This window comes from Drosophila yakuba, chromosome 3L (genome assembly GCF_016746365.2).
Source record: "Drosophila yakuba strain Tai18E2 chromosome 3L, Prin_Dyak_Tai18E2_2.1, whole genome shotgun sequence".
Classification (NCBI taxonomy): domain Eukaryota; kingdom Metazoa; phylum Arthropoda; class Insecta; order Diptera; family Drosophilidae; genus Drosophila; species Drosophila yakuba.
This window is the reverse complement of record NC_052529.2, coordinates 22,142,313-22,154,778: the sequence shown is the minus strand read 5'-3', so window position 1 is coordinate 22,154,778 and position 12,466 is coordinate 22,142,313. Positions and strand designations below refer to the sequence as shown.

The 12,466-nt window shown below is 42.7% G+C and overlaps 2 protein-coding genes across 3 annotated transcripts; both read right to left on the bottom strand.

Annotated features, from left to right (window-relative positions):
- Positions 1-607: 607 nt before the first annotated feature.
- On the bottom strand, positions 608-5,254 carry LOC6539813 (organic cation transporter protein). Its single transcript, XM_002086659.3, has 6 exons — positions 4,075-5,254; positions 3,765-4,011; positions 2,299-2,402; positions 1,469-2,238; positions 1,232-1,413; positions 608-1,170 (listed from the first exon to the last, which is right to left on the bottom strand). The coding sequence occupies exons 1-6, from the start codon at positions 4,320-4,322 to the stop codon at positions 1,006-1,008; spliced, it is 1,716 nt and encodes a 571-aa protein (XP_002086695.1). The 5' UTR covers positions 4,323-5,254; the 3' UTR covers positions 608-1,005.
- LOC26534749 (solute carrier family 22 member 3) lies at positions 4,390-12,416 on the bottom strand. 2 transcript variants are annotated; one of them, XM_039374867.2, is made up of 6 exons: positions 12,031-12,416; positions 11,749-11,977; positions 11,593-11,696; positions 7,406-8,181; positions 7,165-7,346; positions 4,390-7,103 (listed from the first exon to the last, which is right to left on the bottom strand). In XM_039374867.2, exons 1-6 carry the CDS (start codon positions 12,285-12,287, stop codon positions 6,927-6,929), a joined length of 1,725 nt encoding a protein of 574 aa, XP_039230801.1. In that variant the 5' UTR covers positions 12,288-12,416; the 3' UTR covers positions 4,390-6,926. The 2 variants fall into 2 exon arrangements, with proteins under 2 accessions (XP_039230801.1, XP_002095786.2); XM_002095750.4 differs by lacking the exons at positions 7,165-7,346; positions 7,406-8,181 and having other exon boundaries at positions 4,390-6,377.
- Between the last annotated feature and the right edge of the window lie 50 nt (positions 12,417-12,466).

Genomic DNA, 12,466 nt, shown 5'->3' with positions numbered 1-12,466 from the left:
TTTAGAATTTGAATGCAGTGGTATATATGATCTCTTTATAATTGGTAATAAGTTAATAAATACTTGCAATTAGAGATTTTGAATATTATTGCAAACTTTTCTTTCGAAAGTTTTAATGTAGAAATTTTCTTTAATGATTTAATTGAAATCATCAAATCCTCATGTTTTAGGATGATTTAATAACTTTAAAATTGCATTAATAACAGGAATAATTCCAGGAAAATATTTTTACTTTTATAACTAATGCAATATAAATTTAAAAGGAATTAAATTAGTAATTCAGTCACATTACACCGTCGGGTTAACCAAGTTGCACAAAATATATACATTTTCTGGATCTTTTAGATACAAAAATTATTGTTTTCCGAGCAAAAGCAGAAATAAAAAGAAATTAAATAGCACATTTAAAGAATATATCAATAAAAACGGCGATCGTATAGTAACATAAATTTTTGAATACGTATAACGCCATTTAAAAATACATACTTTTCGGTTGCCATCCCGATTTCGACACACAAGTGTCGATACTAATCGATATATTCTAGCAGAAAAAGTACATCCACCTATCGTTTGGGGGCGCCACAATTCATGTATATGTCAATGTATAACTACATATTTATCTACATTTGCTTACATGAGTTATTAAATTGAATTATTCATTACTTCATTACATTAGTTAAATCTAGCACACACTTTTATTTGCAGCCCCGTATTTGATCAAAACATTTAGTTCGAAATCTATGCTTACCAGATCCGTGTAAAAATTTATTTTATTACTTAAATAAATAATTGCATTGATCGACAGAGAATACTCATGCATACGCAATAAAGTTAAACCTATATGTAAGCCCAAATTGTGAAAGGAGATAAGCTCCAGATATATGTACCGTTTTGGAATTACTATGTATGTATATAATAAAAGAAACAAAATCACAAACAAAACAAAAAAGTGGCTTCTATGATTTTAAAAACGATGCTAAATGCTGCTCATAAATATCACGGATATCACGACTCTTCCCTACGCCGCTTGGCCTGATTCAAATCGCGCGCCTCCTCGATGGTCGTTGGAAGCACCTTGTCCGACGTCTCGGGAAAGGCCAGGGTCAGGAAGCCACTGATCAGGGCGAAGGTGGCGAACAGGATCTGCGGGGCGTATATGTAGTACTTGGCCTGAAAGGGACAAGGACCGATAGTTAGCTGTTCGAACATAAATAGGTAAATCCGTTCTAACCAATAGAGGGGTTTGTGGGGCCAGCATGGAACCGATGCGTCCCACCATGGAGCAGAGAGACAAAAGGGTGTTTCGCACGTTGGTGGGAAAGATCTCCGAGGTGAAGAAGTACAAGATCTGGAAGCTACAAGTGATGGCTAGCTTTCCAATCAGGAACAGGGTCAGAGAACCCGCGCGGTTATCTAATGGAAAATTATATTCTAGAGAACAATTAACTGATAGATCGTGTTCCTTCACCTGCTGGCACTGCGGCAGAGGCGCCCATGCAAATGGCACAGAGCAACATCGAGGCGCAGAGGGAATAGCGCCTCCCAACGCGGTCCATGATGATCAGGGGAAGCAACAGGCCAGGGATCTGGATGAAACCGTTCAGCATGAAGTTGGTATACTTGTTGCCGCCCAGGTTAACAGAGTTTAGGCTAAGACCCAAGGCGATCAGCGTGTGCGTGAACCAACAAAGGCAACAGTTGGCTATCCGCAGCGAGAAGAACACCACGGCTCGCATTATTGGATACTGGCTCTCGTTGGCCTGGCTCAGCTTTTGTCGATTGCTGCTCAAGAGATCCTCCACCTGCTCCTCCGGCAGGGGCCGCTTGTTGATCCGCGCCGCCTGTCGCAGCACATTGGACGCCTTCTCCTCGGCACCCTGACTCAGCAACCATCGGACGCTCTCCGGCAAGATCCACAAAAATAGGATCTGCAGCACAGCCGGAGCGTAAAGCACCCGGAGCAGCCAGCGCCAGTGCGGCACTTGGGAAGCCAGGAATCCGAGGAAGGCCTCGCCCAGCGCGTAGAAGATAGTGATGATTGTGGCCGCAGCCACTCGCCTCTTTGGACCAACCAACTCGATTGCCAGCAGGAAGGCGGTTGGAAAGAGGGTGCTACCCACGGCCATGTCTAGGAACTCGAATGCCAGGAACATGGAGTAGTTGCTCGACAGCGAACGGATCACGCCCATTAGAGCACTTAAGGATCCGGCTACAGCTAGCATGGTACGTCGTCCGTATCTGGGGTAGATGTAGATGTTATTAGACTGCAATTTATCTTACCAAACAGGGACTAATTACCGATCCGCAAAGTATCCTCCAAGGGGTATGCCTACGAATTGGCCCACATTGTTTATAGTGCCCACCATGGAAAGCATCCACTCGTCCTCACAGTATATTCCAAACTGTGGAGATGAAATGTAAATATTGTTACTTTATTAGTTATTAGGTCTCCAACATTTTGTATGTCTATATACTAAATTCATATACATACATATGTATAAATAAAATATATATATACGAACCAGCCAAGACAAGATTTTTACACTTATAAAATCAGTTGAATAGTAAACAAATATGTAAGAAAAGTATTAGTTTAAACAAAACTATAAAATTGATTAAAAAATATTTAATCCAAGGTACCAAAAAACGGATATATTAGTCTTTTTAAGTTAAGCATTTTATAGACTTTAAATTAAAAACCTTTTATTCTCAGTACGCAAGTTCTTTCACGTACATTTATTGTACGTGCTTATTTCGGTGTAAAGTAATATAGATACTCAAATGCAAATCGGATGCAAGCAATTACATTATTACAATTACATTACAAGCAATTAAATTATTAACGACCTTCCCTTAATAATAAATCATTCGCGTGTACTAATGTACGCTGATGATGTATTATGCTTGCAATATAAGGACATTTATCGCCATTTGGACTTACAATCCGATCTAGATTGCTTTCAAACATGGTGCCGTGATAACGTATTAAACTTAAATGGCTCTAAGTGTAAAGTTATGACCTTTTGTCGTGCCAACTCAATGCACGCAACTTACACTTTAAGTGGGTGCTCTATGGACAGAATAACACATGTTGATGATCTTGGTGTTCTTCTGGACCCTAAACTTAAATTTTCAGACCATATTTCGTCTATTGTCAATAAGGCCAGGGGTGTGCTTGGTTTTATAAAACGGTGGTCAAAGGAATTTGATGATCCTTACATGACCAAAACCTTATTTATTTCTCTAGTCCGTCCGATCCTCGAGTATGGATCACCTGTTTGGAGTCCACAATATGAAGTTTACTCGGACCGCATTGAATCGGTTCAAAAGAACTTCTTACTTTTTGCCTTACGGCGCCTTAATTGGGATGCAAACCGTAGATTACCTCCTTATTCGAGTAGATTAATGTTAATTAACTTACCCTCCTTAGCTAACCGTAGAACGATGCTTGGAACAGTCTTTATTTTTAACCTTATTCGTGGTGAAGTGGATAGTCCCGACTTGGTTAGTCGGCTAAACTTCACTGTTCCAAGCAGATTTACTAGAAATTACGTACCTTAATTTAAAAAAAAAATAATGCAATAAATGTACCTACAACCTACCAAGTAATTTGCAAATTCATAATCCAGAAATATTCGTTTTAATGATTGATACTTTTTCATTTACTGCCTTCTGAAAATATCTGCCTCTAACTTGTTATCAAAATAATTATTTCCCTCGGAACTTCCGTCAACTTAAGGATGCCCTTTTCTTCGTTTACTCACCTCCGTTGATATGGTCTTTTCCTCATCCCTGAACTTGAAGTCGCGTCCACAGGTCTCCGATGTATCAGTGAAATACTCCTGGAGGCAGTATTGTCCAGATGGGTCGGTGTATCCTGTGATAGCCGCAGATAGGTTGACGGCGTACCGATGACAGGCATCCCAGGCGGAGTTCTTGTATGGGATTGTAAAGCCCAGCCAGTCCTCCTCATAGACACTGCTGGGACTATCGCACTGCGGAACAGTACACCTGGGACAAATGGGAAATTGGAGATATGGACCAGCCAATTTATTAAAAGGCCTTTTTGCCTACCTGTGTACCACCGTACTCGCCGTGAAAACATAGGAGATGGAGAAGAACGCGTTGAAGAGCATGGGAACGCAGAGCAGAACATAGTTGATGATCTGATAGCGCCCGAACTGGCCGATCCGGACAAGAATCGCGTCCAGAGAGTTGTCCTCATCCCCGCCAGCCTTCTCCGTCGCCGCCTCCGCGTCCGCATGTCCATTGGTCTTGTGATCGGTCGGCTTGCTTCCATTTCCCTCCTTCTGGCTGGTCATAATGTCTGAATTATATATTTTTACAATCAAATGCCCGCCAGCCACGTGGTGGATGCACTTCTCCTTCTAATCGGTGTTTTATAACTCGCGGCCCGCGGTCTTTCCTCGTTAGCGTTGGGGCTTATTTATAGACGCTCTGGAGCGTCTCGCTGGGAGCAGTGCCACTCAACGAATGACTTAACCACATCACCAGTGCTGTGTTTTGATTCGAGTTATTATTCTCTTTCGATTGTGGCCGCTCTCGCCTTTCTATTTTTAGCCCGTCTGCTCTTCTCCATATTCCCTTCTTATCGGGGTCTTATCAGGCCCCAATCCGAAACGGACACTTACCAACAATGGGAGAACTTCGAGTACCACCATCCGAACGCGTTAAGTTGTATATGGGTTAGCAGATATCAATAGATATCAATAGTATCGCAGCTATGCTTTATCTCTCAGACGACGAGACATGGTGTCTGGTAGTGGGTAGTGTGTTGTGGTCAACAGCTGTTTCCGCCTGTTAGCTGATTGCTCCACTGGGTCAACAAGTTGGCCGACCTGGCCTGTTGGCCGCCTTATCTTACGCTATTAACGCCATGCCATTGACTTTGGGTGTCTGTTTGTCTTGACTTTACACTTGGTTTGCTCTACCCGACCATTGCGATGATTAGGTGGAGGAGCTGAAACTGTATACCCAACAAGTCAAGAGCTTGAATGACTGACTATATTCGATCGATCGGCCGGTTTCCAACCAGATTGATAAATCAATGATAAGTTTCGACGAAACCACAAGTGAGAGCTCGTGAATTATTGGCGCGCTGTAATTGCTTGATAGATGTATGACACAACCCCTCTGAATGGCTGCCATAAATCTGTAATATCTCTCAGAAAGGCATGTCATCCAGCTGATAAGCTCCGATTCTAATCGGAATTATGTAGATAAATAAATACTCAAATACTAATGCTTTTGGTTTAAGCCTTTTGACAGTAAGCCCCCTTGTAAAACAAAGTGTACATAACAATCGAATAATAAGTATACAAATGTGATTGATACATTTACAAACATAAGTACATATGTATGTACATATGTATAGTTATTAAATATAATTCTAAAGTTCCAATTTCTCGAAGTTGATAGCAAATTTTTCAGTATTACATAGTAATACGATTCGTACGTATATACACTTACAATACAATTTAAAATGTTGGTTTGGACGACTTTATCAGAGTAACCAGTCGAAATAACTAACTACATAATTAATGGAAAATATATAATTGCTTAGTTTTTGATAATTAAATGTTATAATTCGGTATTTCTAGTTCAGTTTTGAAAAAATATAATTTCATTTGATTTTGATTTTCATTTTAATATGGCAGCAAAGGTCTTCCATAGGAAATAAATGTTGCATACTCTTTTAACGTCACCTTTGCCACTGCACTATGGGGAATTTGACCTGTTTTTTTGGCATAAATGTATTTTTTAAAGTGTTTCAAATTTTGACATTTTTTTTTTAACATATTAAGAATTGATCAAAGATTTATAATCTGTAACGCAAATGTTAAGTTAACAGTCCACTGTTAAAATTAACAGCTGTAAAGTCAGCTGTTGCAAACACAAAGCACATGCCATCGCGATGGCATCGATGCATCAGAGAGCTTCTTTTTTTAGTGCTTACTAAAATTAATATTTCTTGAACCACAAGGCCTAAACCCGTCAAATTTGAAATGAATACTCATTCTTGAGGTGTGTACTATGTGTTTCTACTAATATGTTGCTTAGTTCGTGCGCGTAAACTTAACAATTTGTATATTTATCAAGTGATGTTCTCGTCCAACTTTCAAAATAAAATTTCAACTTTGAATAGAGTTTTAAAAAATTGTTCAAATTTGTTTAGTAAGTGTGTTAGTCCATGTTGTAGAGTGATTAATTCCCTATTTAGAACACATAGGTTTCATTTGCGACTTATTGCGACTTTTCGCGAAAATTAAATTATTAGGTAGCAACCTCTCAATTTTCAATGCGGCCCTCCTAGTAGCGTGGCGCACGCATTGTTGGGCATATCGACGACAGTCTTCCTGAAATTAATCAAGGTTACTTATGGCATGTTTCATAACACTTTTTTGCATAAATGAAAAATAAAAATAAATAAATAAATGAAATAAAAAGCTTTATAATACCCGGCCTGGACGGAAGGCAAGGCCCGTTGAACATCATATGAAAACTACCACTGAAACGGCTCTGGCCTTATGACGAACAAAAATGAAAAATAAAAATTTCTTATTTTTCAACGTTAAAATAGATACTGAAGAATATATTGGGTAGAAAAAAAATCGTAAAGATAGGGCGGCGGGGGGGCTGATGTGGGCGGTTGTTCGAAGGCGGCGACACGCCCACTTTGCCAAATTGATTGTAAAGGTGTGTATAAGAATAGACAAAAAAATTATCATCGTATCTTAAATATTTTACGAGATATTAATTTATGCCAAAAAAACAGGTCGAATTCCCCATAGTGCACTGTCGATATACATATGTACTTACAATTAACCTTTGAAAATATGCTAGTAAAGAAAAATTACAATCTGCAATGTGTCTGACCACAGAAACTGGGGACGCGATAATTTCGATTATACAACACTTTTTACCAATTTTTCCTTAGGTATACTCTTATCCAGGGCGCAAGCTTCAGCAAGCGTTGTGGGTAGCACCTTGTTCGTTGTCTCCGGGAAAAACAAAACCAATACCGAGCAGGTGAAACAAAATAGTGCGAATAGTAGGTGGGGCCCATATTTGTAGTAGGGGATCTGCACGGGGAATTTGATTGGCACTGGTTTGATATTAACTTCTAATCGAAGAGCTTCTTACCAATAGAGTGGTCTGTGGGGACAGCATGGAGCCTAAGCGACCCATACTGGAGCAGAAGGAGAGCATGCAGTTCCTGCAGTTTGTGGGGAAGATCTCGGAGGTAAAGAAATACAGGATCATAAAGCTGCCTGTGGACGTCATTTTTGCAAGGAAGTACAGTGTGGAAGAGGTCACAGGGTACACTTATCAAGCACAAATATTTTTTATTTTTAGTTAACCACAAAATAGGTTCCATGCTTACCTGCATCCGTGGCAGCCACTGCAAGGAGAAGGACTGCACAAGTGAACTGGCAGGAGCTGAGCGCCCGTCGCCGTCCTATCCAGTTCATAAGTGTTGTAGCCATCAGAATGCCAGGCAGCTGCATAAGACCAGTCATGCTGAAGTTCTCGAACTTGCTGCCACTTAACTGGGCTGAGTGCAGACTCAGACCCAGGGCGACCAGGGTGTGGGTGAACCACACAAAGCAGCACAGAGCCGTGCGACAGCCCAAAGCCTGAAAGATCTGACGGAAACTATAGTGACCCCCGGCTGCGGAAGACTGGGCCACCATTCGGCGATTTGAGAGGATCAGTTCGTTAATCTGGTGCTCCGACAGTTCTTTTCGGTTTATTTGCGCCACTCTCCGTAGTATGGTCTGAGCGTCGATCTCCTTCGACTGGCTGAGCAACCACCGCACGCTCTCCGACAGCACGGAAATGAAAACCAAATGAAGCAGAGCTGGGGTATATAACACCCGTAGAAGCACACGCCAGTCGGGCAGATACTTGGCCATGTAGCCCATAAGGGCCTCTGCCAGGCCGTAGGTAAGGCTAATCATGGTGGCCGCCAACACGCGATGCTTGGGGCCAACTAGCTCCACGGCGAGAAGGAAGGCGGTGGGAAAGAGCGTACTCCCCACGACCATGTCTAGGAACTCCAAGAAAAGAAAGCTGTAGTACTCCGGCGCGTGTGAGCGAGCGAGTCCTGCAAAGGAACTCAGGATTCCCGCGGATACCAGTATAAATTTCCGCCCATATCTTAATAAGAAAAAAATGGATATCAGCAGGCAGGTTTAAACAAGAGAGAACGCAATAGTCGAGTTTCCCGATCCGTTCTTATACCCGTCACTCAGCTATTGGAAGTGCGTAGTAGAGACTTCAACACTGACAGTTTTTGGCGGTTTGTGGCAAAAGTGTGTGATTCCGCGTGGCAAAAAGTTTTTGGGCAAATCGACAGATATTTACAAGACTGACAAAAATGTGAAAAAATATCAAAACTTTATTTAAAAGTGTGGCCGCGCCAGCTTTGGTCGGTTTGTGGGCGTTATAGTGGGCGTGGCAACATGGGTCAACAAACTTGTGCTGCGTCTATGTCTCTGGAGTCTACATGCTCAATCTCAACTTTCTTGCTTTTATAGTTCCTGAGATCTCGATCTTCATACGGACGGACGGCCGGGCCGACGGACATATTCAAATCGACTCGGCTATTGATCCTGACCAAGAATATATATACTTTATATGGTCGGAAACGCTTCCTTCTGCCTGTTACATACTTTTCAACGAATCTAGTATACCCTTTTACTCTACGAGTAATGGGTATAAAATATTTGCGTGTTAGTTATTGACGGTTTGTGGGCGTTTAACCCTGTACCGCATACAGAGCCATATATGGTGATAATACGGTACATACGCTCATTCATTGTTAACAGTTATTCCTCTTTGCGCTATTTTCAGTTGGAATTCGTGTGCAGAACTTTTTCATCCCAATAACCAGGGAGATCCTGCTACTCATAGCTGAGAAGAGGCGCTTACGCACTAGGTGGATGAGGTCCCGTCACCCGTTGGACAAGACGGAATGGAATCGAGCGCTGAGTAGGCTCCGATGCGCGCTGGTGCGGCACAAATCCGCATGGTTCGACGAAAGGCTTGCCAATACTGGAGTAGAAAGCGAAGCGACGCATTCGCTGTGAAAGGTCACGCGCGCAATCAAAAGGCGTTGCACGAGGAAGGCGCCTTTAGTCGATAGCAACGGGACATGGTGTCGGACCGACTTCGAACAAGCGGAGGTATTCGCTGCGCACCTCGCTGAGCGATTTCAACCATTCAAGCTTGCCAGCCTGCAACAGGTTGAAGAAACTCAGGAGCGGTTGAACCAAGCGCTTCAAATGGACCTGCCAATCACGCCGTTTGAACCCTACGAGGTAGCCGAAGTCATTGTGCGCCAGAGTAACAACAAAGCACCAGGACATGACGTCATCTGCAACGCCACATTGAAGGCCCTGCACAGTCAAGCGATCCTCTACATAACGTTGGTTTTCAACGCTATTGTGAGGTTGCAATACTTCCCTTATCAGTGGAAGCTCGGGATAATCTCCATGATCCACAAACCTGGCAAGCCGGAAAGGGAGCCCGCCTCCTACCGGCCGATCAGTCTCCTCCCTTCAAGTTCGAAGGTGTTTGAGAGAATGATTGCTGTCCGGATTGTAAGGATTATGGAAGCCCAGGGGATTACCCCTGACTACCAGTTCGGTTTTCGTGCTGCCCTCTGTACTGGCGAGCAGCTCCATCGGGTCGTCGAGCAAATTCTCACTGCCTACGACAGCAAGGAATATTGCAACAGCCTCTTCTTGGACATTCGAGAAGCGTTTGATCGAGTGTGGCACATTGGACTTCAGCTAAAAATCAAGCAGACGCTGCCTGCTCCATATTATGGGTTATGGTTGTAGGAGGTTCGCTGTGCGCTTCCATTCAGCAATTTCCACCGAGCACAATGTGGCAGCTGGTGTTCCACAAGGAAGTGTCCTCGGCCCCCTGCTCTACTGCCTATATAGCCACGACATGCCGCAGCCGGATGTAAGCCTCTACGGGAATTCAATGTTGGCCACATTTGCCGATGACGTGTGCGTCACCTACAGGTCCCGATGCGAGCACGACGCAGCGGATGGTATACAGGACTTTGCAGAGCGATTCTCGGAATGGGCAAGACGTTGGAACATTGGCATAAATAGCAGTAAATCCAACAACGTCTGCTATACTTTAAAGCGGAGAACGCCCCCGCCCGTCTACATCGAGGCAGCCCCTGTACCACAGCCGAATGCAGCCAAATACCTTGGAGTGCTTCTGGATCGCAGATTTGCCAAGCATGTGACCGACATTAGAACGCGCCTACGTGCTAAGGTGGCGAAGCACTACTGGCTACTTTGTCCGCGCAGTAAATTGTCGCTTTCCAACAAGCTGACAATCTACAAACAGATTTTAGCTCCAAACTGGAAGTACGGGTGCCAAATCTGGGGCTTGGCATGCGACAGCCAAATCAAAAGGATCCAGGCTATACAAAATAAGGTCGCAAGACTCATCACCGGATGCGAGTGGTTTGTGCGAAACACCACCCTGCACAGAGACCTGAAACTCGCAACGGTATTTGACGAGATAAACCAGCACTCGAGCAGATACCATGACAGGTTGGAGCGCCACAGAAATCGGCTGGCCAGCGCTCTAAATAGATCTCGCCCACTAATAAGGCTGAATAGAAGACAACCGAGGGATCTCATATCCCGATCTCCTGTGACAAGGGTCAGCAGAAGCTGACGCTTATCTTAATTCCTATATGTTATCTGTGATTGTTATGTAATTGTAGTAAAATCATTGTAAAATAGAAAAAGCTAACTGTAGTTAGCCGGCGCGCCCAAATGGGCTGAATTAATAAAAAAGAAGGACACAAAGGGGCTCCAAGTATGGAGCGTATGCCTTAACAAATAAAAATTATTACTATTACAAAAAAAAAAAAAACTTTTTAAGGCTGGAAACGCTTCCTTTTGCCTGTTACATACTTTTCAGCGAATCTAGTATACCCTTTTACTCTACGAGTAACGGGTATAAAACAAGGGAGTACATCGACTGTCATATACCCGTTACTCAGCTTCTAGGAGTGCGACTACAATAGTAAAAGTTTTTACTCTACGACTGGCGGGTATAAGAATAAGACAACCTTTATACATTTATTAAACATTTAAAAATACAATGGCATAGCTACACAAAAAAACTTACTTCATGAACATTTGGCAATGATAAGCGTTTTCTTTCCGCTTTAATAAACCATTCAAATATTTTCCTCGTAAAGTAAATTCTTTGAAAAATATTTTACCTTTAACCACAACGGCCCACAACGCATATAAAGTATATATAAATAGTATATATACAATTTTAATTAGGTTTAATAGCCAGTATAGTCAATCTGGCATCTTAAGTTGTTTTCAAATTTTCCACACCCACTCTCTGTATTCAATATTCTGATAGTCCTGTACATTTCTATCGATTTGCTAAAATGAAAAATTTAACGACCACAATTTGGAAATTAAATACTTTTAAGGTGGGTTAAAAATAAAAGCGGACCCAATTATATTACGGAACTACTGGTACTTAAAAATGAGATATCTGTTTTATTCTTACCGATCGGCGAAATAACCCCCTAGTGGTATTCCCACAAACTGTCCAATATTGTTTACTGTTCCCACCATAGAAAGTTTCCATTGGTCAGCACAGAATAGGCCAAACTGTTGTAATATAAATTAGATACCTTAAAGGCCTTAAAACTTGAAAACCCACCTCAGTTGCTATTGTCTTTTCGTCGTTCCTCAGCTTATAGCCAGCTTCGCAGGGAACTCGCTGACCCATATCAAAGCTACTGACATTGCACGAAGGTTGACCCGCGATGTCGTTTCGCACGGCGTACTGCTCACACTGAACCCAGTTCCCGTGGCGCTGGGGAGTGGTAAAATTTAGGAATTGTTCTTCATACCTGGAGTCCAATCCATCGCACAAGGTGATGTTGCACCTATGAGGAATTTCCAACTAAAGGAGCAGCCTAAAACAATTTCACTAACTCACCTATGGGGCACATCACCAGCGGTGAAGACGTAGGAAATGGAGTAGAAGGCGTTGCAGATGATGGGCAGGCAAAGCAATATGTAGTTGAAGACCTGAAAGGGTCCGAACTGGCCAATCTCAACGATGATCGCGTCCAGTTGGTTCTCTTCCGACGTTTTCGTTGGTTCTATGTCATTTGGTCCGGATTTAGGCTTCTCTGGACCCACCTCTTCTTGCCTGAGCTTTAGCATGCTGCTGCCGATTTCGCCAAGCACCATCAAGTGACTGAGTCCGGCTTGAAAAGCCGCACGCAAGATGTCTAGGGCCCCTAATTGGTTAAGTTATTCACGGCGGAGAAATCTGTCCGCAAACAGTTTCCCTGGCGCTATTTCGCATGTTCAATTACTTTAGCACGGCCACAAAAGCTAGAACTTAATTGCCAGAATACGTATAGCCA